Here is a 27,255-nt window from a genome sequence, read left to right as displayed (position 1 = left end):
TCTGTCGCACAGGCTGGAGTGCAGTGGCGCAATCTCCGCTCACTGCAACCTCTGTCTCCCAGGTTCAAGCAATTCTCCTGCCTCAGCCTCCCGAGTAGCTGGGATTAGAGGCACGTGTCACCAAGCCTGGCTAATTTTTTGTATTTTTAGTAGAGACAGGGTTTCACCATGTTGGCCAGGCTGGTCTTGAACTCCTGATCTCGTGATTCACCTGCCTCGGCCTCCCAAAGTGCTGGGATTAGAGGCGTGAGCCACCGCGCAGCCTAAGAAGTTACTTCTAAAGATTTGTCCAATTTGTTCACTGAAATTTATATTTAAATTTACTTTCGAGTTTCCTGGCAACTGAAGCAAACCTGAGAGATTATATCATGCTAAATGTGATTTCCTTCAGAAAAGAAAAATCTTTAACCTACTACTAAATTATAAGAGCACTTTACTATATGGATCCCTTCACAGGGAACAGTGAATGATAGAGGTGACAATGACTTCAAAAGAGATTTTATTCAACCGGGTGCAGTTGCTCATGCCTGTAATCCCAAAACACTTTGGGAGGCCAAGACAGGTGGCTCACCTGAGGTCAGGAGTTTGAGACCAGCCTGGTCAACATGTTGAAACTCTTGTCTCCACTAAAGATACAAAAATTAGCCAGGCATGGTGGCGAGTGCTTGTAGGCCCACCTACTTGGGAGGCTGAGGCACAAGAATCACTTGAACCCCGGAAGCGGAGGTTGCAGTGAACCAAAATTGCGCCACTGCACTCCAGCCAGCCTGGGCAACAGAGTGAGATTTCATCTCAAAAAAAAAAAAAAAAAAAAAAAGGAAAAGAAACCCAGACTCGACTAAAAATACAAAAATTAGCCCAGCGTGGTGGTGCTTGTCTACAGTCCCAGCTACTTGGGTGGCTAAGGCAAGAGAATCACCTGAACCCGGGAAGCAGAGGTTGTAGTAAGCCATGATTGTACCACTGCACTCCAGCCTGGGTGACAGAGAGAGATCCTGTGTCAAAAAAAAAAAAAAAAAAAAAAAAAAAAAAAAAAAAAAAAAAAAAAGTTACTTACAATACAGATGTGTCTAGATGATGGAATTTAAAAAAATTTATTCAATGTATTTTACTGTTTTTTCAGAGATGGGTTTTGTTCTGTTGCCCAGGCTAGAGTGCAGTGGTGTGACCATGGCTCACTGCAGCCTCCACCTCCTGGACTCAAGTGATCCTCCCACTTCAGCCTCCCAAAGTGCTGGAATTACAGGGATAAGCCATCATGTCTAGCACACAATGGAAATTTAACATAAACCAAACAGAATAAAATGCAAAGAACTTTTGATTTCTATATGGGTTTTCAGATTAACTCTCTTCTTTCTCCTCCATAGACCTTAGGCATTTCACAATATTTTGGCTTTCTGTTTCAACATATACTTATTGATAACCCCCCAGGGGCCAGGTCCTGAGGGTTTAATTGTATGTAAAAGAGAAGGAAGGTCCCTACCCTCATAGAGACCATAGTCCAGGAGGACATTAATTAATACTGAAGGCATTCATTAAAAAACTTTACCAATACGCAATTGCAAACTGACGGGTGCCATAAAAAATAACACAAGGCAGGGCATGGTGGCTCATGCCTGTAATCTCAGCACTTTGGGAGGCCGAGGTGGGTGGATCACCTGAGGTCAAGAGTTCGAGACCTGCCTGGCCAACATGGTGAAACCCCGTCTCTACTAAAAACACAAAAATTAGTCGGGCATGGTGGTGCGTGCCTATAATCCCAGCTACTCAGGAGGCTGAGGCAGGAGAATCGCTTGAACCCGGGAGGCGGAGGTTGCAGTAAGCCAAGATCGCGACACTGCACTCCAGCCTGGGCAACAGAGTGAGACTCCGTCTCAAAAAAAAAAAAAAAAAAAACACACACACACACAGGGAGCTATCATGAGTATGTCATGGAGGGACACAATCCAAGTTTCTGGGGAAGGGAGTGAGGGAGTGAAGGACATTTGTTATTTCTTTTTTCCTGTTGAGACAGGGTCTCACTCTGTCTCCCAGGCTGGAGTACAGTGGTACCATCATGGCTCACTGCAACCTCCACCTTCTGGGTTCAAGTGGTCCTGGCACCTCAGCCTCCTGAGTAGCTGGGACTACAGGCACTCACCACCACACCTGGCTAATTTTTAAATTTTTTGTAGAGATGGGGTTTTGCCATGTTCCCCAGCTGGTCTCATACTTTTGGACTCAATCAATGCACTCACCTCGGCCTCCCAAAGTGCTGGGATTACAGACATTAGCCACTGAGCTCGACCTGGAAGCTTGTGATTTCTTAGTTTCTTTTTCCCACCTTAAAACCTGACACGTCGAAGTGCTCAATTCATGTTGGCTGTTGATGATGAGAATACAAAAAAATAAAAGGGGGGGAATTTCAACACTAATTCTGAAATAAATTCTGAATCTGTTATTTCAAAGGATGTTAACTTTAGAAATGAAGACACATTAGAAATTTACATTTCTCTGATTTTTATAAAAGAATGAAATGTATAATGCAAGACGTAACTGCCAAGGTACTAGATGAAAAAAAAATTATACATTCTGAAATTCCATCTGATAGAGATAAGTTCTGAAGGGTTAATCTCAATTGCTTGATTTAATGTGTTTGCTTTGAACCAGATGAATAATAATTAGCAATGGCTTCACCAACTTATTAGTGACAATGTAGAGAAGGTGTGGGCCCTTTTACGTAAAAGCTGACTAATAGACAAATAAATTAGATATGACTGTTTTGCCAAAGTTGATAACTAAGGCCCTGTATGCAATGAGTGCCAAGTCCTGGTTGTTTCTACGTAACATTTAATCTTTGAAGGCAAGTGGTTGAAGGAGAAAGCAATTATATTGATGTTCATTGGAGAAATTCATTTACAGATTGTTACAACAATTGTGCAGGGGATTGATTCCAGGACCCCTGCAGATCCCAAAATCCATAGATGCTCAAGCCCCTGATATAAAGTGGCATAGCATTTGCATATTGCCAATGCGTACCCTCCCTAACATTTAAAATGATCTCTAGATTGCTTATAATAGCAAATACAATATAAACGCTATGTAAATAGTTGTTGTACTGTATTGCTTAGGGAATAATGACAAGAAAAAGGTCTCTATGTGTTCAGCACAGACGAAACCATCTCCCCCCCACCCCAAATATTTGACCTGCAGTTGGTTGAATCCACAGATGTGGAACTCACGGATACCTGGAAGCAGTTAAAATCAGTCCAATATTTTCTTTAAATTCTTACTTCTTCTCTTCATCAATACTCTCTCTATTCAACCAAGTAATGATATCACAATTACACATGATACCTCTTCCCCAAGCCCTTTGATTACATTGCTTTTATTGATTCATCAAGCATATATTATTGAGTTTCTACTATGCACCAGGCACACAGACAGAGCTGTGAACAAGACAGACAAGGTCTGCACCCAGCACGTGTATATTCTAGGTTTCAAAGAAGCTATATGAGGCTGTGAAGAAGATTCTTTTTTAATGTCTTTATTTTTATACTACCCCTCTACAGCCTTACCCCAATCTTTTAAACCACACTGGAAGCCATGTACTCATCTTTTTTTCCTGTATTTTTTTTTAACAGTACAACCTAAATAAATACTGGCCCAGAAAGATTCAGAGTTCAAAGAAAATTCAGCGGCTTTCAGAAAGATCATTCTATGGGAAAGATCATATTTCTGAGCAATAAACGTTATAAATACATATTCTGTTTTATTTTTAATTCTCAAACTATTAACTTTCATTTTTTCCCCTCCCTGGCATATTTTAATTTTGGACCTACAGGGACTTGAGTCTAAATATGTTTTAACAATTTGGGGGACTTTTTTTTTTTTTTTTTTTTTACCTTGCTATTTCTGGAGACTGGAATCTTTGAGCTACCAAGGCCTTTCAAACTGGCTGATGTTACTATAACAAACTCAGAGACAGCAAGATGTTCCTTAAACCACTGGGTTAGAATGAGAATCCTTTGTTTTCTATGGGCACAAGCCTAGGAATGTTTCTTTTCTTTTCCTTTTTTTTTTTTTTTTTTGTTTTGAGACTGAGCCTTTCTTTGTCACTTGGCTGGAGTGAAGTGGTGCCCTCTTGGCTCACTGCAACCTCTGTCCCCCGGGTTCAAGTGATTTCTGCTGCCTCAGCCTCCTGAGTAGCTAGGATTACAGGTGCATGCCATCGCACCCTGCTAATTTTTGTATTTTTAGTAGAGATGAGATTTCGCCATGTTGGCAAGGCTGGTCTCAAACTCCCGACCTCAGGTGATCCACCCACCTCAGCCTTCCAAAATACTAGGATTACAGGTGTTTGCCACCATGCCCGGCAACCCTAGGAATATTGCACTTCATGCTTTTCTCTTTTGCCTTGCTGTAGCTCATCCTCCAGAGACAACAGAGAGAGAGACAGAGAGAGAGAGAGAGAGAGAAAGACAGACAGAGAGAGAGAGAGAGAGAGAGAGAGAGAGAGAGAAAGTGGAAGAACCATGTGACCAGTCATTTCCCAAAGCAAATGGCATTTTGGGTGAATGCCCTGACCTAGGAGAGAAAAAGAGGCCAAGGTTACTCTAATGTTACAGAAGTAGCTAAGTGAATTCTTCTCAGAAAAATGTCACAGCAGGCTCTAGAAAGCAATTAGAGTAATATTTTGGCACCTCGAACTACCAAATAGAAGATTCCTCTACTGCTCTAGTTACATCTTTGATTTTCATTTCCCTTTGTTGTAAATACTTACAATGTCATTTCAGAATGCTGCAAAAAAATAGATGTGAGAGTAAATAAACTATAATAATAATCCTTTCTCCACATGCCATGGCAGCTGCAGGAGGATGCCAACGCAGCACCGAACTTGCCTTACTGCCTGCTTTTCCTGTCCTCCTCCTCCTCCACCTCCTTCTCCACTTTCCACACATGATCTTTTATAAATTTGCCAGCATCACTGTGCAGTTTGCCAGAGAAACCTGGCCACTTGCTGGGTAAGCCTGCTCTTAGACCAAGGACCAGGGTAGGTCACTGCTGCTGTCCTCATTTGTGGGCCAGGAGGATGCACTGAGGGTGAGGTCCAGAACCACCTGCTTTCCCATTAGAGAGGATGTGGATCTCTATAGAGACACTGCATATCCCTTCAGTTAAAGCTCTTTGAAGACTCTGTTTACCCTATGAACTGAACTTTCTTGAGCCTCATAGAATGGGTAAAAATCTTCATCCCCAGCTTGGTGAGGAGCCAATGATTTCATGCTCAAACAAGCTGACAAGCCAGGAACCCTAGCTTTCCTTAGCAGGCAGGAAAAGCATCCTACTCATAAGTCAGGAGTCTTCTCTGCCAATGTTAGGAAAGTTGATATTTACCTTTTTTTGTTTTGGACTTATTTCTAAAAAAAAATTAACTAGTATGTAAAAAAAAAATCACACTTTAAAAATATGCTTCTACAATATTTGCTCTAGGGAACTATCTTTAGCTTGACCTAAATTACTAATTAAACTTTTCTATTGATCCAATTCCCATTACCGTTCCTGCTTTTATGCTTTTATATTCGGAAATCTCAAACATGCATTTTGATGGCTCCACCCGCCACGTTCCTCACTCCCGCCCCCTCATTTTGGTTTTGCTTTACCTTGTTAAGCACTTACAAATCATAAAATATGGGTGAGCTCAGAATATCTCTTACTCCAGTGTTGCATATGGCACCAGTATTTCAGCACCAGCCCTTTAAAATATGGTGCAGAATTTCAAGGAACTCAGCTACACTTTCCATTCAAAATCCCTCCCAAGCACTGTAGCTAAGAGCCTAGCTCAGGATTTTCTTGAGAGCTGCTGGGGAGGCAAAATATCTATTTAACGAAAATGGCTCATCATCCACATTCTGCGGTACCGAGACTAATTCCCCAGCACTGCCAAACCCAGTCTGCTGAACTCCCTCATCCAAACTCTCTAAGACTTAGTGGTCAAAGTGCCAAAGGCATCAGTCTTACTCACACTCCGTGACTCCTAAGACTTCGTTGAAAGTGAGGATAAATAATAATTGGAAGACATTTTTAGGATTCCAGTTGGGAGGATACATAATGCAGATACTATATAGTATTATTTATGTATTTATGTATTTATTATTTCTCTTTTTTTGAGATGGTGTCCTACTGTGTCACCCAGGCTGGAGTGCAATGGCGTGATCTCGGCTCACTGCAACCTCTGCCTCCAGGGTTCAAGCGACTCTCCTGCCTAGGCCTCCTGAGAAGCTGAGATTACAGGTGCCCGCCACCACTCCCAGTTAATTTTTGTATTTTTAGTAGAGACAGGATTTCACCATGTTGGCCAGGCCAGTCTCAAACTCCTGACCTCAGGTGATCTGCCTGCCTCGGCCTCCCAAAGTGCTGGGATTAAAGGTGTGAGCCACTGCGCCTGGCCTACTATATAGTATTGAAGTTAGTAATTCATATTAATGCAAAATAAAAGGAGATTAGTGAATCGCTGCTACATCTGTCTTGTTTGGCCTGACAAGAAAAGTATCATAGAAGAGAAGGTGTGGTATGCGCATTGGGTCAGCAAACAAGCTGAGGTCAAGCTTCCCTAAGTACCTGCCAGCTGTGAAGGGGTAGTGACAGCTTGTCTTTGAGCCAGATTTAGGTTGCATTTCAGTCTTAATTTGTATCTAATCCATATCTACGCATAGAGAGAAATAAAGTGCATTAGATTTCTTAGCCACTGAAGCCTGTTTAAAGGAAGAAGGAGCAGGAAGGAGAAGAGGGCAATGACTTAGGGGCAAGTCAATAAAAGGATTCATTCTTTTATTTTATGCATTCTTTTATTCAACAAATATGTTTTAACAAGTAGGGGATATAGTGAACAAGGTAACCCGTTTTCCATCCTTAAAGACCTTCCAGCTGGGTGAGGTGGCTCATGTTTGTAATCCCAGCACTTTGGGAGGCCAAGGCGGGTGGATCACCTGTGGTCAGGAGTTCGAGACCAGCCTGGCCAACATGGTGAAACCCTGTCTCCACCAAAAAAAAAAATTAGCTGAGCATGGTGGTGCACACCTGTAATCCCTGCTACTCGGGAGGCTGAGGCAGGAGAATTGCTTGAACCTAGGAGCCAGAGGTTGCAGTGAACTGAGATAGTGCCGCTGCACTCCAGCTTGGCGATAGAGTGAGACTCTGTCTGAAACAAAAACAAAAACAAAAACAAAACAAACCAACCACCTTCCTCCCCTGTGGCAGCTACAGAGAAATAAGCAGTACTAATGTGACAGTGCAGTGTCACTGGGGCCGTGTGCTGTGTTGTGGGCGCAGGCTCAGGAGAGACTCGAGCAGCTTAGATTTTAGCTATTCTGAAGAAAGCACAGTAGGAACCACTGGAGTCTCTGCCATGTTCTGGGAAGTATGATCAAACACATCTTGAAAAAATCTAAAGCAGACTTCAGATTCGTTAGAAAGCATTCCTACCGCTCTCAGCAGTGGCTTGGAAAATCTACCTCTTCATAGCTAAGGCCATAATAACAACAACAACAACAACTAAACACCTCTTTGGGTCGTCACAAGTAGTTTCCAATTTGGGAGAGCCAGTTCTGCAGCAGTATTGGCATCATCGCAGTGCACTCCAGTGACGCAAATGTAAAGACTGGTGATGGTAAACGAACTACCTGAATTTGAATTCTGGCTATACCTCTTCCTAGCTCTATGATCTTTAACAAATTAGTTAACCTCTGACCCTCAGTTTCCCTGGCTATAAAATGGGCATAATGAAGGATTTTGAGAGTTGCCTGAGTAAGGTGCTTTGAACAGTGCTGCTCAATAATGTTATCCCTCTGAGAAGACAGCGAAAGTTTCCCATAAGAAAAGGGTCTTTGTTATTCCAGTTTGGATACTTTAAGCAGGCATAAGAGAACAGTAAAAGGAAATCAAATGAAAGGGATGCTGTCTATGAAACAGTTGTGAAGAATAAGCACTTCAGAGGAGCTTAATTTAATTTCTTAGCTCTGCTAGAGTAAACATTGTAACCAGGCTAAAAACCTTTCCTTTTTTCCCATAGTTATTAGAGAAAGGAGGAGGCCAGAGAAATCATATCATTTCACTTCTCTGAACTTCACCCTGGATTATTTAATGTTGACAGGCATTCAGGATGTATAGAGATTAAGGACACAGACTCTGGAGCCTGGTGCTGGGATCTAAACGCTGATCCTGTCACTAACTAGCTATGTGACTTGGGGCAAGTTCCTTAACTTCTGTATACCTCAATTTCTTCATCTATGAAATCACAATAATAAAAGTACCCATCTCAGGTATTTTTATGTACGATTTTTTTTTCCTTGAGATGGAATCTCACTCTGTTGTCCCGGCTGGAGTGCCGTGGTGAGATCTCAGCTCACTGCAACCTCTGCCTCCCAGGTTCAAGCGATTCTCCTGCCTCAGCCTCCTGAGTAGCTGGGATTATAGGCACCTGCCATCACACCCAGCTAGTTTTTGTATTTTTAGTAGAGACAGGGTTTCACCATGTTGGCCAGGTTGGTCTCGAACTCCTAACTTTAAGTGATCTGCCTGCCTAAGCCTCCCAAAGTTCTGGCATTACAGGCGTGAGCCAGTGCGCCCGGCCTGTGTATGATGATTTAAATGTGTAATGTACTTAAAGCTCTTAGAACCATGCCCAGCAATATTAATGCCATTTAAGTGATAGTTATTAGAAAAGCTACTGTTATTAAGGAACAACGCAAGGAATTGTTCAAATGCATATAATCATAAAATATGGAGTCAAGGCTGGGTACGGTGGGTGGCTCACGCCTGAAATCCCAACACTTTGGGAACTCGAGAGCAGCCAGGGCAAGATAGTGAGACTTTGTCTCCGCAACCAACCAACCAACCAACCAAACAAACAAAAATACAACAACAAAAATGCAGAGTCAAAATGGAAGGATCTTGTCAAAGTTGGTAGTCACTAGGCGGTTAGTTCCATGAAGATGAAAAGTGGTCATTTTGTTCCTACTCTATTTGTTGAAAAATGAATGAATGAGGCATGAAAGACTTGACTAGTTTGATGTTCATGACTTAATGAAGAGGAAAGCACACGAGATCTGGAAGTGGAAACCCAAAACGTGAGTCCTGGCTTAACCTCATTCTAATTTGACAGGTGATTTACCACATGTACTCAGTTTCCTCATCTTTGAAAGAGGGAAGTCAGAGGAAGAATTTCTGAGGTTCATTCCACATAAAAAATTCTGCAGCGTTAGATAGACTTTCAGATTTTACAAAAGGTAATGTAGTCATGGCTATGGAAGTCTTTCTCACATACCTTGTGTATTTCCAAAAAGGATTATCGAGTTGGAGACAATGTCATTTGTTTGTGTTTTCTAAATCATTATGTAAGAATCTGAGCCACAAACAGAACAAATCTTTAAATCCATGAAAATGAATTACCTTTAGCTGGATTGATAACTTTTAAAGCTCTTGGATTGGGAGAATAAAACTGATAAGGACATTTTTCCATTCATCTTGAATGAATTTTTGGAGACTCTTAAGAGTAAAATATAATGTATACACATCTAATGCTAATTTATCATAAACATGTAATGAAAGTAGAACTCTTATCTAGTTTAGTTTAGAAATTCTCTGCTAAATGAAATTAAGCTGATTTAGTTGAGCTTTTAAAATATGAGGGTGAAAACATAAATCCAAAGGATTTTGTAGAACTAGCATCTGGACTGTCTTTCTTCAGATTATGTTCCTAGAATCTGGGTTCCCCAGGGCTGCCTCTCATTACTGTCAGTATTAAGGACTAGAAAGGAGCTGGAAGAGGCTTGGCTGCCTTGATAGGTTTTTGGTAGTGGCATAAAGATTTTACTTGGTTGGGGAAGTGAGGAAGGGCATAGAAGAGTCTGCTGTGGAAACAAAAGAAAAGAAAGGGAGACTGGTCTGAAATCAAAAAGTCTGGATTACGTATACAAGCTTTGAGTCAAATAAGGTTTAAATTTTAGTTCTGCTACTTTTTAGTTATGTGAACTTGGGCGAGTGGCTTAATCTCTCTAAGTCACATTTTGCACATTTAATAATCTTTCTTACTTTACAGTGTTACTATGAAGATTAAATGAGCCAATACATGTAAAGCACTCCTACCTAGAACATAGTCAGCTCTAATAAATAGTGAGTGCCAGACCAAGGGCAGATAACCTATATTCTCTTTTAGCTTCTTATGCTCCCTTTGGAATGTCTCAGAAGCATAGGAAGCACTGTTTAAGCCTCCTGCAATGAAAATTCATTCTTTTTAATGAGCCCTAATAGACCCTATGGATTTTTTTTTTTTTTTTTTTTCCAAAATCTATTCATAGCTTAATGTGGGCTATGGACAAAGGTTCACTTTGTAAGACTGTCTAGCTAGGTTAAAAATAAAATATGCAGAAATGTGTGGAACTTCAACAATAGAATATAAGAAAATGAATTATTCTTAACTGAAAACAAAGGCATTATAGTATATGAATGTGTATGTGAAGTAAAAGTCTGGAAAGTATAAACATCAGTATGGTAATAGTTACTACATCTGGGGAAGGGAGAAAGATTGGAGAGGAGGTAGTACATCCTTTATTATTGTTTTAATGTTTTATAGATTTATTTACATATTGTTTGGTTAAAAACAAACAAACAAAAAAAGCAAACCAAAAGCAAAGTCATGGTACAAACTGAAATAAACATTTAGAATGCAGAATTTGTGGAATAAACTAAAGTAGGCAAGAATCAAAGAATTTATCCCTGGGGCATTCAATGACTTGATACAAGGTCACCTTCTACTTCGTTAACTGTCCTTGAGGAGTAAGGAGAGTGCAGGGACAGGAGAGATGTCTGATCCTGTCTCCAGCAACTGATAGACCCAGTTAGAAGGTAGATGAAGCTGCCTGCCAGTTATCTTGGTAGAAACTTCTTTCTGCATGTACTCAGATAAGACATCAGTACCCTGGGTGGTTCTTTGCAAAATTCAAGGTCTGCAGAGTCACCAACTGAAGTCTATTGGTAAATTTACTTTTAAGCAAAACAAAACCAAAAGGTAAATTAGTATTTCTATTAGTACATTTTGATAACAAAGAAAATAAAAGACAATTTAAAATGTATGTAACTTAAGTCCACATTGCTTAAGAACATCTGACTGAGGAGTTTTAGAATATCCCTAATACCATGAAATAAATACCGTAATTAAAAGGCAGTAGAATTTAAGTACTGGATAATGGGCTATGGCATTTTTAAAATTAGCAAAACATTTGTTTATTATTGCAAATTAGGGCTGGGCCTGGTGGCGGACATCAGTAATCCCAACAATTTGGGAGGTTGAGGCAGGAGGATCACTTAAGCCCAAGAGGTCAAGACCACCCTGGGCAATATAGCAAGACCCCATCTCTAAAAAAAAAAAGAAAGAAAGAAAGAAAGAAAATTAATTTTCATAAAGGGCCCTTGCCTTGGAAAGAAATATTTCGGCTACAGGGAAACACGAAGAAGCCTTGTGGAGCTCTGTGAAGTTGCACTGACTTGCTTTCATTCTGCTTGCAGCTCTACTAGTGAGATATTTCGCATGGCACTCCCGCTCCAAGAGCAAGGGCCAGGACAGGTTGGTTTCATTTTGGTTTTAATGCATATGCTTTGGCCCACAGACTTTGAGAAAGATTTTGCTTTACGGATGAGAACTCAGTCAAAGGTCAAAGGTGCTTGGGGGCCTTCGCTGGCCCTCTAGCTGGGCCTGACACGTTGCCTGCGTTTCTAGCCTTGCCTTCCCAGCTTGCCCATTTGGTGCAGGGAGGTAGTCCAGCCCACCCTGAAATTCACTGTGTTAGGCGGATGAGTTAACTGAAGGACTGTGTTTCAGGAATGGCACAGAAAGGACCTGAATGAAGGGAAGGACGAATGAATGGAGAGAACCATTTTGGAGGAATTGCCCTAGGGTATTATATAGGATGGGGCAACTGGGGGCTGGAGGATGTTCCTTTTCTTACGTTGCTTAGAAAACACTGTCCTTAAGAGTGTCAGTCATCATTCCTTTAACAATCATTCATTTCTTACCTCCCACTTGTGTATAAATTTGCAGATTTACACAGACCACCAGTGTGGCCATCCCAGTGAACTGAGTTTATTGTGAAACATACATGCAAAAAATCATTTTTTTCTCACCTACAACCAATGCAACATTTTTATTTTTCATACTTTGAGTTGAAGAATAAGGAGTTTAAGAAATAAATGCATACAGCGACATAACCCTGAATTATCACTCAAATACAGACCTCCCACTGCTCTCTCCTTAAAAAAAAAAAAAAAAAAAAAAAGGCAGTTATTCCAAGCAAAAGCAAAAATTGAGGCAACTTAAAATAGACAGTTTTAAATGCTGGATTCCATCATTTCATAAAAGGTCATTCTAGTCCTTTGCTATTTATACCATAGATAGAGACATAGCAAATTATTGGCTGAATGGATTTGGGAAGGCAGAAGCTGCTCCTTCTGACGAATGAAGATGAGAATGCATCACTTGAGACTGAGTGGATGAAAGGTGTGGAAAAGTTGAACCCTTCAAAGATAAGACAGAGGAAGCTGCTAAATTAGCCCCGACTAAATTACTAGCCATAACTGTACTCAAGCCAATTCTCTTTGCAACTGCCTTGTAATCTTTGTTGTGTCTTGAGAGAGAAAAATCCCCATTCCCAGCTCAAACCCTTTTTAAGGCATCTCAGCCCAACCCCCTCCTCCCAATAGCAACTCTTCATAGCCCCCTGCCCCTCCTCCAACAAATTCGAATCAAGGCAGGTATAGTTCTCAGCTTTACCACTGCTGTCAGAAGCACGGCTTACATTAAGGGTTTAGCAACAAAACCTTAGGCTTACTTCAGGCAAACATTCAAAAGCATTTAAGAGAAGCACAGAAAACAAAAGAAATAAGCAAAACCTGTCCTTACCCGCTTCTTAAAAAATTGGAAGGCTGAGCATTTCTTGACTGGGAATCCATTCATGTCTTTGTTTACCATTTTCCACCGTGGGGAATTCACAGTTATAGATCCAGGGTGGCACCCGCCTGGTTAGTGCATATCTGTTTCCCCGGTTTACCTCCTGGAGACAGTTAATGAAGACTGAGCGGGATGGAGAATCTAGCAGGGCTCAGTTCTTCACTCGCTCATTCTGCAGCATCAGCTACTGCAGCAACCTCTCCCCACTTTCAGTTGCCACCGGCAGCGGCTTTTCTCCTTCCATCATTGCTCCGAAACATATGCATCACCGCTGCAGGACCCTGGGGGCCGGACGGTGGGATACGGCCAATCTCCGGAGAGATACTGTGGCTCCTACCGAGCGGGAGGAAGGTACCCCTCCCCGCCCCCAGCTACCTGGCTGCTCCTCGGCGGCCGGCGCGGGGAGCGAGTCCCTCTGCTCCAGGTGATGCGCTCCTGGAGGCTGCTTGAGAAAGGAGAGTTGTTTTTGATTGTGCAAGTTCCAGTGGGAGCTGTAGTTAAGCAGCTGAAAGAAGGAGTAAGAAAGAGCAGAAACCAGAGGGAGGGAGGGAGAGCCGCGCCAGAAAGGCAGAGGGAGAGAGAAAGCGAGGCTGGAAGAAGCAACGATTCATGAATATCTGAGCAGCGGATGGAGAGAAGGCACAGCCAGCTCAGGATGCGCTGAAGAGCAGTTGACTCCCCTTGGGAGGGCTACTTTAAATAGCTTCTTTTCTTTCTGTTAGGACCATTTAAATCCGCGTTTCATATAAATTGCACACCGGTTTTATTTTATGCTCATTGACATTCTTTTGAATCCTGTTTCTGAATAAAAGCTTCTCAACGGAAATGTAATCACATTTAATCTCAATCTGTCCAAACGTGGAAGAAAATGAAATAAAGTACAAGCGTAGGTATGACAATGGAAGATCTCTGACTATGTAGAAGCTCTTCTAGCCTCCCCTTCCCTACTTGTCATTAGATAGTGGGCAATGGTGAAGGTAATTGTGTCTTTTTCGCTAAAAAAGCTTGTTAAAAAAAGGACACAATGAACATATACAAAGTATTTTATTACACACACCACACACACACACACACACACACGAGTTAATACCAAAAAGTATTACTGAATCCATTTAATGATGAGGGATGTTTGATAAATAAAAGAGTAAACCATTCTTCCTATTAGGTGAAACATTTCCCAAAAAATCCTAACTCATGTTATCCTTTGCACATTGAGCTCCTTTTAAAAAAGCCATTTAATTGTATGTGGCTTAATTTTCCATTTTTACTCTTTAATATTGATATTTTATGTGAATGATTTTAAAAATTAGTTTATAGCTAAAGCAAGAAAACAAAGAAAATAAACTTGGCATCTGACCTGGCAGAAAGCTACCAACATCGGTGTGTGGCTTTCTGCCATCACCTGACCTCACTGTGCCTTTCGGACATTGCCTCATCCATAAAATGGAGACAGCTACTCATTCATTCATTCACTCATTCATTATTTGCTATTTCATTCCATTAATAAATCTAACTGTGACAAGTGTCCTCAGGATGTGGAGCCTTTTCATAGTTATCACAAGGGAATATAATTGATAAATAAGTGAAAGGCACAATGCTAATTTGAAACTGATTATTACCTCATTATATATAACACACCTAACATCATTAAAATATTTACATGGCAGTCTCTGGTAAGAAGAGAAACATCAGGTTAAATTGGGAAATAAATGCATGGGTTTCATTGAATTGGACTATATATCTCTACAGTTGGGCCAGAGTTTTCGGGAATAAACATGAAATCCTGTTTGCTAAATGCCTTGAGGTTTCCAAAAAGAAAATGCAATGCAACTAAATGATGGCATGATAACCAAGGGAAAACAAACTACTCATTTTGGAGAGATATGTTAAGTTGTCCAAGATGCAAGTATATGTTATGTAATCTACAACATTGATAAGTTTCTGTGGTTCTTCTAAAGAGTTCATTTAAAATTATGGTAGTTCAAAGGGAATTATTTTGAGATGATGGAAATGTTCTCTATCATGATGATGGTGGTGGTTACATAACTATGCATTTGTCAAAACTTATCAAACTTTATATAGGAAAAGGGAAACTTTTGCTGCATGTAAATTATACCTCAATGGACCTCATTTTAAAAAATGATGGTCATTCAAGTTCTTTCTTGTTCCTCCCATTGCCGCTCCCCCAAAAGTGTTTTGACAGACATTTACTGAATTTGAGTGAAATATAGGAGGGGATCGTTAAGCACTCTGCTAGGAAGGAGGTGCTAGGGACTTTGCTTAATCCCACATTGGCCTAGCATGCATAGTGGTTGATATCATTTGGCTGTGTCCCCACCAAAATCTCATCTTGAATTGTAGTTCCCATACTGAGTGATTTCTCATGAGATCTGATGGTTTTAAAAGGGGCTTTTCTCCCTTTTGCTTAGCACTTCCCCTTCCTGCCACCATGTGAAGAAGAACATGTTTGCTTCCCCTTCTGCTCTGACTGTAAGTTTCCTGAGGCCTTCCCAGCCATGCTGAATTGTGAGTCAATTAAACCTCTTTCCTGTATAAATTACCCATCTCAGTTATGTCTTTATTAGCAGTGTGAGAACGGACTAATACCCTTGTTTCATGTAGGATGTGTGTTCATTTGGGGTGCAGGGGGATGGTTAATAGAGATTATGAGGGAGGAGGTGAAGACAAGCTAATTGCTATCTCTTCCCCTCACTCCATGCCACCTCTTGAAGATGCTGCCACTGTCACTTGGTCTATATTAGATCCTATGGAAGGTCCAGTGTATATAAGCATCACTAGTTTTTGTCACCAAGGAACTCATAGTCTAGTAGAGAAATACACAGTGTGGTAAGAATAATATATACAGGATTCCTCCCTTATCTGAGGTTTTACTTTCCACAGTTTCAGTTACCTAAGGTCAACCATGGTCTGAAAATCAGTGAGTACAATACAGTATGATATTTTTAGAGACAGAGAGAGAGAGACCGCAGTCACATCATTTTTATTATCATATATTTTTAAAATTATTCTATTATTGTTAATCTCTTACTGTGCTTGATTTATAAATTAAACTTTATTATAGGTATGTATGTACAGGAAAAAAAACATAGTGTATATGGAGTTTGGTACTATCTGAAGTTTCAGGCATCCATGGGGGGTCTTGGAATGTATCCCCTATGGATAAAAGGGTACTACTCTGTGTGTGTGTGTGTGTGTGTGTGTATGTGTGTGTGTGTATGCATCAACCCTGCCTTAATTTGGAGGGGGGAATGGATGGATAAGAGGGTACTGCTCTGTGTGTGTGTGTGTGTGTGTGTGTGTGTGTGTGTGTGTTTGTGTATGCATCAACCCTGACCTAATTTGGAGGGCGGAATGGTCAAGCTGGATGGGTAAGAGAGGTCCAGGAAATTTACCTAAAGGGATGATGTTAATGCATGGCCTTAAAGAATGAGTAGGTCAGCCAGCTGAAGGAAGAGAAATATAGCGCAGGGATTCTGACTATATCTGACAGCCAATTATTTTGGACTAACTTTTGATTGGTGCGATAACAGAGAAATGCATTAACTGCACTGTGTTGGTTACTCAGGGAAAGAAAGCATCTTTCATCTCACTCTGACCTCTATTTTCATAAATAAAGCTGCCCTCAGGTAAGCCCAGAGTGACTACTATTTACTAAATGTTACCTTTGACAGGTCCATTGTTAATACTTATAAAGGAGCACAGGCTCCTGATTATAATAAAAAAGAAAATAACTCTGGACTCTTGCAACATCCTGTTTGTAAATCAAACTTAATTTAATTAATTAACTTACTTCTTGTTCCCATAAAACATGCTTACTTATTTTTGCAGCACCCGCATACAGTGGAGTGCCTGGGCCATGCTAGCACTCAACAAATGGTTTTCAAATGAATTAAACAAAAAAGTAAGTAGAGCTGACATCAGTGACCCTGGCACCAGACTGTTTGCAGGAATCATTAAATACCTTTAAGATTCTTCAGTCATTAAGCTCTCTCCCATGATAGTCGATATGCTGAGCTCCAGTAAGAGCAAACAACTTCAGTCCTCACCATTTTCTCTTTAAGCCTCAAAGACATTGTAGCCCTGGGATGACACTTCTTTTTAATGGAAAATCCCAATGTTAAAAAGAATCCCTTGGGCCAGGCACAGTGGCTCATGCCTATAATGCTAACACTTTGGGAGGCCAAGGCAGGAGGATCACCTGAGCCCAGGAGTTTGAGACCAGCCTGGCAACATAGCAAGGCCCCATCGCTACAAAATGAAAAAAAAATTAGATGGTGTGGTGATGCTTGCATGTGTCCATCTGTTCAGGAGGCTGACGTGGAAGGATTGCTTGACCCTGGGAAGTTGAGGCTGCAGTGAGCCATGGTTGCTCCACTGCACTTTAGCCTGGGCAACAGAACAAGACTGTCTCAAGATAAATAAATAAATAAATAAATAAGCAAATAAATAAAAAGAATCCCTTGAACCTCTATTTGATTTTTTTTTGTGTGATATACCTACTTTTCCTCCCAACAATATTGTTTAGGCTGTCACACAAAGAATGAAATAAAGTAACTAGGTAGAACTAACTACCAATATGTACCTGGGGTGGAAAACACTGCTCTATTGATTTGGAACATTTTCTACCTCACTTTCATTCCCTAATTGTGCAAGCTTCAGCAAGTTCCCTCAATGCACTAAGCCTCAGTTTCTTCATCTGTAAAATAATAATAATAAAATGCTTTTTCACCTACCTCCTAAAGGAATTGTCAGTACCCAATTATATTTGAAAGGGCTTTGCAAAATAATAAATAACTCTACATTTTTTTGTTTCACTAAAGCAGTAGACATATGCCATTGTAATACTTTTTAGAAAATCTATCTTCCCATAGATTAAAGTGTTTTTGTGTGATACATTTAGTTGTTGAATGGAATTTAATTTTTTTCTATAGAACCCCAGAATACACAAAAGATAACAAACAATAAAGTATCTGCTTAGTGACAAATGTCCCTAAGGAGAAAGGGATAAAAATACATCACCTCATGAGAAATGTTTTACATTCCTTTTTGGCCTGAGTGACTTGATCATATGCTTAAAACTCCAGTCACAGTGGTAGCGATGTATTTAATGAAGAATTAGGAAACCCTGCTGGGATTATGGGTTTATTTTTATACATGCAAAAGATCCTTTTTTATTTTATTTTATTTTATTTTATTTTATTTTATTTTTTTGAGAAAGGGTCTCTCTCTGTCACCCAGCCTAGAGTGCAGTGGTGTGATCATGACTCACTGCAGCCTCAACCTCCTGGGCTCAAGCAATCCTTCCACCCCTGCCTCCTGAGTAGCTGGGACTACAGGTGCGTGTCACCATGCCCAGCTAATTTTTGTAGTTTTTGTAGAGATGGAGTTTCACCACGTTGCCCAGGCTAGTCTCAAACTCCTGAGCTCAAGCGATCTGCCTGCCTTGGTCTCCTAAAATTCCGGGATTATAGGTGTGAGCCACCAAGCCTGGCCAAAAGTCCCTTTTTAAAAAAAATTGAAATTTTTTGGTTTTACCAAATTAGATCTCTTTTCACTTACTTTATGCATATATCAGAGGAAATGTTACATTGTGAAAACCCTAAGACAGTTCATTATATAGTTTTCTTTGACAGAAATAATTATATAAAAACAAAAATAATCAAAAGGCCAGACATGGTGGTTCATACCTATAATCCCAGAATTTTGGGAGGCTGAGGTGGGAAGATTGCTTGAGATCAGGAGTTCAAGACTAGCCTGGGAAACACAGCGAGACCCTATCTCTACAAAAATGTTAAAAAATTAGTAAGACGTAATGATGTGTACCTGTCTTCCCAGCTACATAGGCAGCTGAAGCAGGAGGCTCGATTGAGCCCCAGGAGTTCAAGGATACAGTGAGCTATGATCGTGTCACTGAACCGAACCCTACCCTGGGGACAGAGCGAGACTCCATCTGCTAAAAAAAAAAACAAAAACAGAATTGATTCATGGAATTTTGCAAAAAAGATGCAAGCTGCAAAGATTATGCTCCTTTTTGTCTATAAGAGACTAAATAAGACTTAAAGTGTTCCATACTTGTGGTTTGTTTCCATTTTCACTATGTTAGCAAAAACAGTGCAATTTATAGATATACAGTTTTCTTACAGAGTCAGCATTTATCAACTATTTTATTATTTTAATTGGCAAAAAGGTCAAGCAATATTTCCAGTGTTAATTGATTTGACACTTTATTGAATATGAAGTATGTTCTAGTCATTACACTTACAAGGAAAAGAACAAACCAGTGAAACAAACTGCATTTGTCTTGGCAAATTTCATCTAATGATACTATTTCATCCATATGTAAGGCTTTCCATTTTTTCCAGAAATACGGTTTTAGCCAGATCATCTAAAACTGGATTTTATTTATCTCTCTTACCTGAATTATTTTTGATGTAATTAGAAAATTTAGTTCCTCAGTTCAAGAGAAACTGTAGCAGCTGATTAAAAATGCATGCCACCTCCCTATATCTCTGTTACTCGCTTTTTACCTGGGCCCGCTCACCCACGCAGGCACCCATACACACACTCTCTCTCTCTTTTTTCCCTCCTTGGCTCTATATGATAAAATGGTGTCAAAGATGTTTATGACATAACCTTTTCTGACACAAAGTTATACAGAAATCCTCTCTTTCTTATGGCAATGTGACAACATGTAGCCCAAGGGGACAAATGAATTTGTTAGTAATTGCTCATTTGAATATTAGTGATAGTTCATTCAACATCAACAACGAATTTTACAGCTTTCCCAGATTTCACATCTGCACAGGTATTTCTATTCCCTTGCTTAAATCATACAAAGGATTTAGAACCTGCAAGGATTGTTTATTTTAAAGAAAATCTATTCCTTTGAACTCCCTTTTGGTCTGACCTTCCTTATTATAGTGATTTCTTGTCTCATCAGTCAGGGAATTTTCAGTGTTGTAGCAAGACTTTGTCATTGTGTAAATCAGCAAGACTTTATCATTGTGTAAATCTCACTGATAGAGACCTAGAAAACATACAGACATGCATTCTTATACAGAAACACACACATATAGGTACACATGCAGTTTGAATAGAGTAGGTCAGCAGAGCATTCTGCTAAGGTCATTATCATCTATGAATTGAACTGCCTTGTCAATGACCTTGAGAAATGAAGTAGAAAGTACAGATGGAGTGGATTTTATAGCCTTTTTGTAAGACGTATTTTTTGGGGTGTTATTAGTTACTCCTCTCTTTTTTCTTTCAACATTCAACCTTTGAGATTAGGTTCAAATAATCTCTTAACTGATAGGGCAGAAGGTTGTATTTTTAACTTGAGTTGTCCAAAAGGTGTTCATCAGTTACTTCTCTACGTATAGCACAAATGAACCATGACGTGGGCGGGTTACTCCTGTCAACCGTCTCACCAGGCTGTGTACATGATAGAATAGGCTATTGTGACTGGTATTGATTGGAAGAGGCTAGGGAGAAATTAGCAGCTGGAGTCCTGTTTTCTCCATTCTACAGGCATGATCTTAGGCTATCTCTCCATGTGCACCATGAAACAAAGAGCTGAGTCAATTTCTCTGCTAATTCTAATCAGCTGAGGCTTGCAGAGAAGGGAGCGTGAGCTGGGCAGATATGTCCAGTAGCAGCAGCCACCCCAGCAAGGAGACAAAGAACCACCCAGGAGCTTCACATCCTGTTATTCTAGAAAATGCTGTGCCTTAAGGTGAATTGGTTCCTGAATATGATTGGCTTCAATTTGAAACTCTCTCAAAGTCTACCTGAGGTTTTTCTGTTTTGTAAAATAAGCTTATTTAAATTGAGCACAATTTCATCTCATCTGGTCCACTTTGTTTTCAAGGGAACTTAGATACCCTAAATATGTATCAACTCAAAATTATTAGAGTGGTAATAAAGAGCATTAGAACTAATGGGATCTCTCCCCTCAAGTCAATATTGTTTAGTATAAATGTATTTGAATCCTACCTCTCCTGCTTACTAGCTGTGTGATCTTGAGCAAGCTAAAATAAACAAAATCACAAAATGCTTCCTAATAATTAGTTTGTTGTGAGAATTAAAGGGAATTTCAAAGGCATTTAATATACACACATATGTGAACTTATATGTCTATTCATATATTTATGTGTGACAGTTTTAAAACATGGCTGTAAATTCTTTAATTCTGCTCCCATTGACAGGAGAAGTTTGTGTCTTCTCCCCTTGAATCTGTGTGGGCTTATCCGCTTCAATTAATCCAGTACAGTGGAAGCGATGCTGTGTGACTTCTGAGGCCAGGTTATAAAAGGCCATGTTGTTTGTGCCTTATTCACTAAAACGTTCTCACTTGGAGTCCTGAGCTACTATGTAAGAAGTCTGGCCATCCAGAGACCACCATGATGTGAGGAAGCCCAAGTCACATGAAGAGGTCAGGAGGAGGCATTTGGTTGATGGGTTGGCGGTCTCTGCTGAATCCAACTTTGAGTCATGCCAGCTCAGGCACCAGATATATGAGTAGAAAACCTTCCAATGATTCTAGCCCTGAAATATTTGAGTCATCCCAACTGTTTGAGATTTTTCACCTGGAGTTCCAGACTTTGTGAAGTAGAAATAGATTCTGTAAGCCTAATAACATGGTATTGTTTTATGTTACCAAGTTTGAGGCTGGACACGGCGGCTCACGCCTGTAATCCCAGCACTTTGGGAGGCCGAGGCGTGTGGATCACCTGAGGTCAAGAGTTCAAGACCAGACTGGACAACATGGTGAAACCCTATCTCTACTAAAAATACAAAAATTAGCATGGTGTGGTGGCAGGCGCCTGTAATCCCAGCTACTTGGGAGACTGAGCCAGGAGAATTGCTTGAACCTGGGAGGTGGAGGTTGCAGTGAGCCAAGATTAGGCCACTGCACTCCAGCCTGGGTGACAGGGAGAGATTCTGTTTCAAAAAGAAAAAAAAAAAAAGTTTGAGGTAGTTCCTTACACAGATTATATCTATCCTATCTGTCTGTCTGTCTGTGTGTCTGTCTGTCTACCTATCCATTCATCTATATCTCCCCCATGCCCCATTCCTCATTCCTGAGAACATGGTTCATGCTCAACGCATGAGAGGATGCCAAAAGACATATTGGGTTAGTAAATGGCTAATAGTTTAGATTGAAAGCATTCAAACTGAAATAAACAATTGGTGAAGAAGCTGAGAGGTGCTGCTGTCTCGTAGGCAATATAATCTTTGAGTTTTATATCTTATTATTGTCTTAGTAAGCTTGTGCTACCATAACAAAATACTATAACCTGGATGGTTTAAAGAGCAGAAATTTATTTTCTTACAGTTTTTGGAGGCTGAAGTCCAATTTCAAGGTGTCAGCATGGTTGGCTTCTGGTAAGGGCTTTCTTCCTGGCTTGTATACGGCTGTCTTCTCACTGTGTCCTCACATGGCAGGGAGAGAGAGTATTTCTTCTTATAAGGGCACTAATCCTATCTTGAAGACCCCATCTTCAGGACCTCATCTAAGCCTAATTCTCTCTAAAAAGTTCTCATTTCTAAGTACCATCACATTTAGGGGTTGGAGCTTCAACACATGAATTTTGGGGGGACATAATTCAGTCCATAGCAGTCATTTTATAACATGGAACTATTTCTGGTACTAAGAAAGAGAGAGAGAGAGGAAGGAAGGAAGGAAGGAAGGAAGGAAGGAAGGAAGGAAGGAAGGAAGGAAGGAAGGAAGGAAGGAAGGAAGGAAAGAAGGAAGGAAAGAAGGAAGGGGAAGGGAAGGGAAGGAAAGAAATAGACTTCCCCATCTACCTCCTCCTGAGGTAACCAGTTTTATATTTTTTGATATATAACCTTCCATTTCTTTCTCTATAATCATACAAAATAAAATGTTTTGGGGTTTTTTTTTTGGGTGTTTTTTGTTTGTTTGTTTTGTTTTTGCTTTTGAGACAGGGTCTGGCTGTGTTACCCAGGCTGGAGTGCAGTAGTGCAATTACAGCTCACTGCAACCTTGGTCTCCCGGGCTCAAATAAGCCTCCCACCTCAGCCTCCTGAGTAGCTGGGACCACAAGTGCACTCTACCATGATTAGCTAAATTTTGCATTTGGTGTAAAGATGGGGTTTCACCATGTTGCCCAGGCTACTCTGAAATCCCTGGTCTCAAGTAATCCACCCACCTCAGCCTCCCAAAGTGCTAGGATTATAGGCGTGAGTTACTGTGCCCCGCCATAAAACGTTTTTTCTTTAGAAAACATTAGGGTATGTTTTTAAGTGAATATTGTTATATTACTTTTTCAGTAAGTAAGAATTGGGAAAAGTTTTCAAAATCTCTGTCAACCCATGTGATATAGGGTCGATATAACTACTATGCAAAAACTCCCATAAATGTATAAGAAAAAGACAGCTAGCTTAATAGAAATATGCTTAGGATATAAAAAGCAAATGAGTAAAGGCATAATGCAGAATAACAAAAACGTATGCTAATAAATATATGCAGAGATACTAAAATTTCTGGTGGTTAGGAAAATGCAATTTAAAATGGTGAGATACCATTTTTCACTTATTGGACTGGAAAATATTAAATAGTTGTGCATTCAAAACAGGCAAAACTCTGCAGTATTTCTGCATATAGTTGGAGGTAGTAGAAATATTTTTGAAAATAATCAAGCAATATTTTATAAAATTGCAATGTGCCTATCCACTGACCTGGTAATTTTACTTTCAATAATAAATTGAAAATATAAACATCGGTATGCACGACTCTATGTATAGGAATACTTACTCTAGGATTGGTTGAAACAGCAATAATTTGGGAAAATAGGGTCATGGTTTAACACATTGTATAACTATACTAAAGAATATCTTGCAGCTATTAAAAAGTATAAATTTAAACATTTTCGTAATATGTTGTCAACTTAAAAACATATCCTAATGTTGCCCAGACTGGTCTCAAAGTCTTGGGTGAAAGTGATCCTCCCACCTCAGGCTCCCAAAGTACTGGGGTTACAGAAGTGAGCTGCCATACCCAGCCTCATTTTTTCCCCCCAAGTTTCTATAATACATTTATCACAACAAGCATGTCTTACAGTAAAGTTGAAAAACACTTAACATCCTATAGTCTAGCTAGGCACCCAAACCGTCTCATTTTCACTAGGTATTTTACTTCCTCCTTTGAAAGCTTCTATTCATTCATCCTTGATTGTGTATTTCATAAATTTTAGGCACCATGCCTTGTGCTAGGAAAATTACAAAGAGCAGTATTTGACCACAGCCAGTATCTAGAATTGTAGAATGTAGCAGAGCTGGAAGGAACTTGAAGATATTCTCATCCAAACCCTTCATTCTATAGATGATGGAATTGAGGTCCACAGAGAGAGACTGACTTGCTCGAGGTTACATCATAGTGAATGACATTTCCATTCTGAATTTAGCCAATCATAGATACACATGAAATCTACACAAAATAAAATAGAAAATGTGGTAAAATGTACTCATGAATCCATAGAACAACCAGTGTTTGTTGGGAATTCAATTATTCCTTAGGCACTGAGTTCAGGACTAAGTGTCTATCACACTTCTTTAGGTTCTAATTTTTCAGTGCTTATTTTTATAGTAGTCTATATACAAAATCTGGATTGTAGATTTTGTTTGTAGATTTAGTTTTGCATTGTAGAATTAGTTTTGCATTGTAGAAAAAGAGATTGTAGCTACTCTTTTTCGTGACTGTTCTTTTCCTTTTTCTTTTCCATTACTGATTGCAATATCAGTCAAGTAGCCTCTCCCTATAAAGTAACCTTCTTAATCAAGAGATAAACTTATTTAAACAGGATCTGCTAATGATTAGAAAAATTTGAATTTGCACCATAAGATTTTCATGAAACTTTCCATCAGTTCCTAAAGAGATCTACAAAAAATTGAACAAAAAATTTAAACTTTTCCATATGGAACCAGAAAAATAATTCCGTATTCAGCATATTCTGGCTAGGTGTGGTGGCTCATGCCTGTAATCCCAGCACTTCAGGAGGCAGAGGTCAGGAGTTCAAGACCATACTGGCCAACATGGTGAAACCCTGTCTCTATTAAAAATACAAAAATTAGCTGGGCGTGGTGGTGTGCACCTGTAATCCCAGCTACTCAGGAGGCCGAGGCAGGAAAATCACTTGAACCAGGGAGACAGAGGTTGCAGTGAGCCAAGATCGCACCACTGTACTACAGTCTGGAAGACAAAGCGAGACACCGTCTCAAAATATATATATATATACAATAGCACTTTCTGAATAGAAGTTGGTTACTTTGGAAAGTTGCGGGAAACCCAGAATTGTTTGAATTGTGAAAAGTCAGATATTGTAAACAGTTAAGCCCATTGAAGTGACTGTGTTTCCTATGTGATTTCACTTCTCTTTTCACACTCTCTTGTCACTGACGTACAGACTTCACAATTGAACAGAAGCTATTGAATGGGGTGGGTGAAAACCAAATGTTCTTATAAAATTCTTTTATTTATTTATCTGTATTTAAACATACTTATTGCTTATCTAGCCTATCACTTTATAATACTTTTTAAATATTTAGTATATGATTTTGCTAGAGAGTGCTGCTTAAGCTTGTCAGCTTTAGTGGAAGAGAGTGCCAATATTTCAGCCTTTCTGAAAGGGTTTAAAGTGTATTTATGCTGGAATACTCTTATTTTTACCCAGTGTGTACCACTTTTATAATGAAATGGACTATTGAAAGGCTTTTAAAATGCAATATAAATTAATATTTTTGGGCTAGGCACGGTGACTCATGCCTGTAATCTCAGCATTTTGGGAGGCTGAGCCAGGCGGATCACGAGGTCAGAAGTTCGAGACCAGCATGGCCAACTTGGAGAAACCCTGTCTCTGCTAAAAATACAAAAAATTAGCCTGGCGTGGTTGTGCATGCCTGTAGTCCCAGCTACTCGGGAGGCGGAAGCAGGAGAATCACTTGAACCTCGGAGGTGGAGGTTGCAGTAAGCTGAGATGATGCCACTGCACTTCCGCTTGGGCAACAGAGCAAGCTCCTGTCTCAAAAAGTAAATAAATAAATTAATTAAGTAAATAAATTTATGTTTTCTTGCATTTGAGATAGTGCACAAACAACAAGTCTTCAGGAAAAAGGAAGGATGTCAACTAAAACTTTCTTCTGTTTTTAATGGTATATATGCTAAGCTGTATTTACTTAGTCTACTAGATGTATACCATCGATGTGTGGGTGAGGAAGGAGAAATAGTCTAAATTAAGGACATGAGAATTTTACCTCTTTATCTCAAGGATTCAATATGCATATTTAAATAAACATGATAATAATAGTGAAATATCCTTTCCTCATGGCAGAGACGAAGTTTTTTTAACACAAAGAATAATTTCATTATTATTGGACTAGAGGCAATGTGGCCTAGTGGCGAAAAGTGATGGTGTCTGGGGTCTGAATCTTTCTTCGCCAGAAGACAGCTATACTATGTGAATTGGGATGTTATTTGAGCTTTCCAAGCCTGTTTTCCATCTATAAAGAGGAGATAATAGTTGTACCTATGTCTCTGAGTTATTAGAATATTAAGATATAAGATATAGGCGCATCCGAGATGAAGCCAGCCATGGACGAGATGTTCCCCGAGGGCGCCGGGCCTTACGTGGACCTGGACGAGGCAGGAGGCAGCACGAGGCTCTTGATGGACTTGGCAGCCAATGAAAAGGCCGTTCATGCAGACTTTTAAAATGATTTTGAAGATCTTTTTGATGATGATGACACCCAGTGAGATGACCTCTGGCTGCAGGTGGGGCCAGGCCCTTGGTACAGAGTTGTGGTGTGAGCCTGCGCAGGACAGTTTCAGGTGGTTTTAAAGAACACGTGGAAATTCCTTGAATTTAGGACCTGGTTAACCAAGAAAGATAAGAATGTTCTTCACCACCTAGATGAGGCTGTTCATCTCCGAACATGACCAGGTTTTGTCTTCACTCCAACTAAAAGAAAGCAATGTCACATGCAAAAAAAAAAAAAAAAGATATAAGATATATAAGTTGCCTAGCAGGGAGCATGGCACACTGGAGAAGATCAGTAAGGGTTGGCTATTGCTATTATTATTGCTCTTATTCTTACTTGAAAACATGCATAGAGGAAGTTCTCGTTGAAACCAGTGACTTCAAAAGAGCACGCAGGGCTTGGCAGGCGGTAAGGGTTTTGAGCATCTGTTGGATGCCAGACAGTACTTTCATAGGGCAGTTGACCTAGTTTCCAGA

The 27,255-nt window shown here is 39.9% G+C and overlaps 1 protein-coding gene and 1 pseudogene across 2 annotated transcripts in view; one reads left to right on the top strand and one right to left on the bottom strand.

Annotated features, from left to right (window-relative positions):
* Nucleotides 1-13,606, bottom strand: part of LOC115897038 — a 119,662-nt gene extending 106,056 nt beyond the window's left edge. Inside the window, exon 1 of the mRNA XM_030929611.1 lies at nucleotides 12,935-13,606. Coding sequence (XP_030785471.1) covers nucleotides 12,935-13,003 — 69 coding nt within the window. The 5' untranslated portion in view covers nucleotides 13,004-13,606. The remainder of the gene's footprint in view (nucleotides 1-12,934) is intronic.
* Nucleotides 13,607-26,600: 12,994 nt separating this feature from the next.
* Nucleotides 26,601-26,998, top strand: LOC104678237 (annotated as a pseudogene). The gene has a single exon (XR_750153.2). The product of XR_750153.2 is annotated as a COP9 signalosome complex subunit 9 pseudogene (transcript).
* Nucleotides 26,999-27,255: the final 257 nt, after the last annotated feature.

The sequence above is a fragment of the Rhinopithecus roxellana genome, chromosome 4, assembly GCF_007565055.1.
Source record: "Rhinopithecus roxellana isolate Shanxi Qingling chromosome 4, ASM756505v1, whole genome shotgun sequence".
Lineage (NCBI taxonomy): Eukaryota > Metazoa > Chordata > Mammalia > Primates > Cercopithecidae > Rhinopithecus > Rhinopithecus roxellana.
The sequence above is the reverse complement of the archived record's forward strand: the minus strand, read 5'-3'. Positions and strand labels throughout refer to the sequence as shown.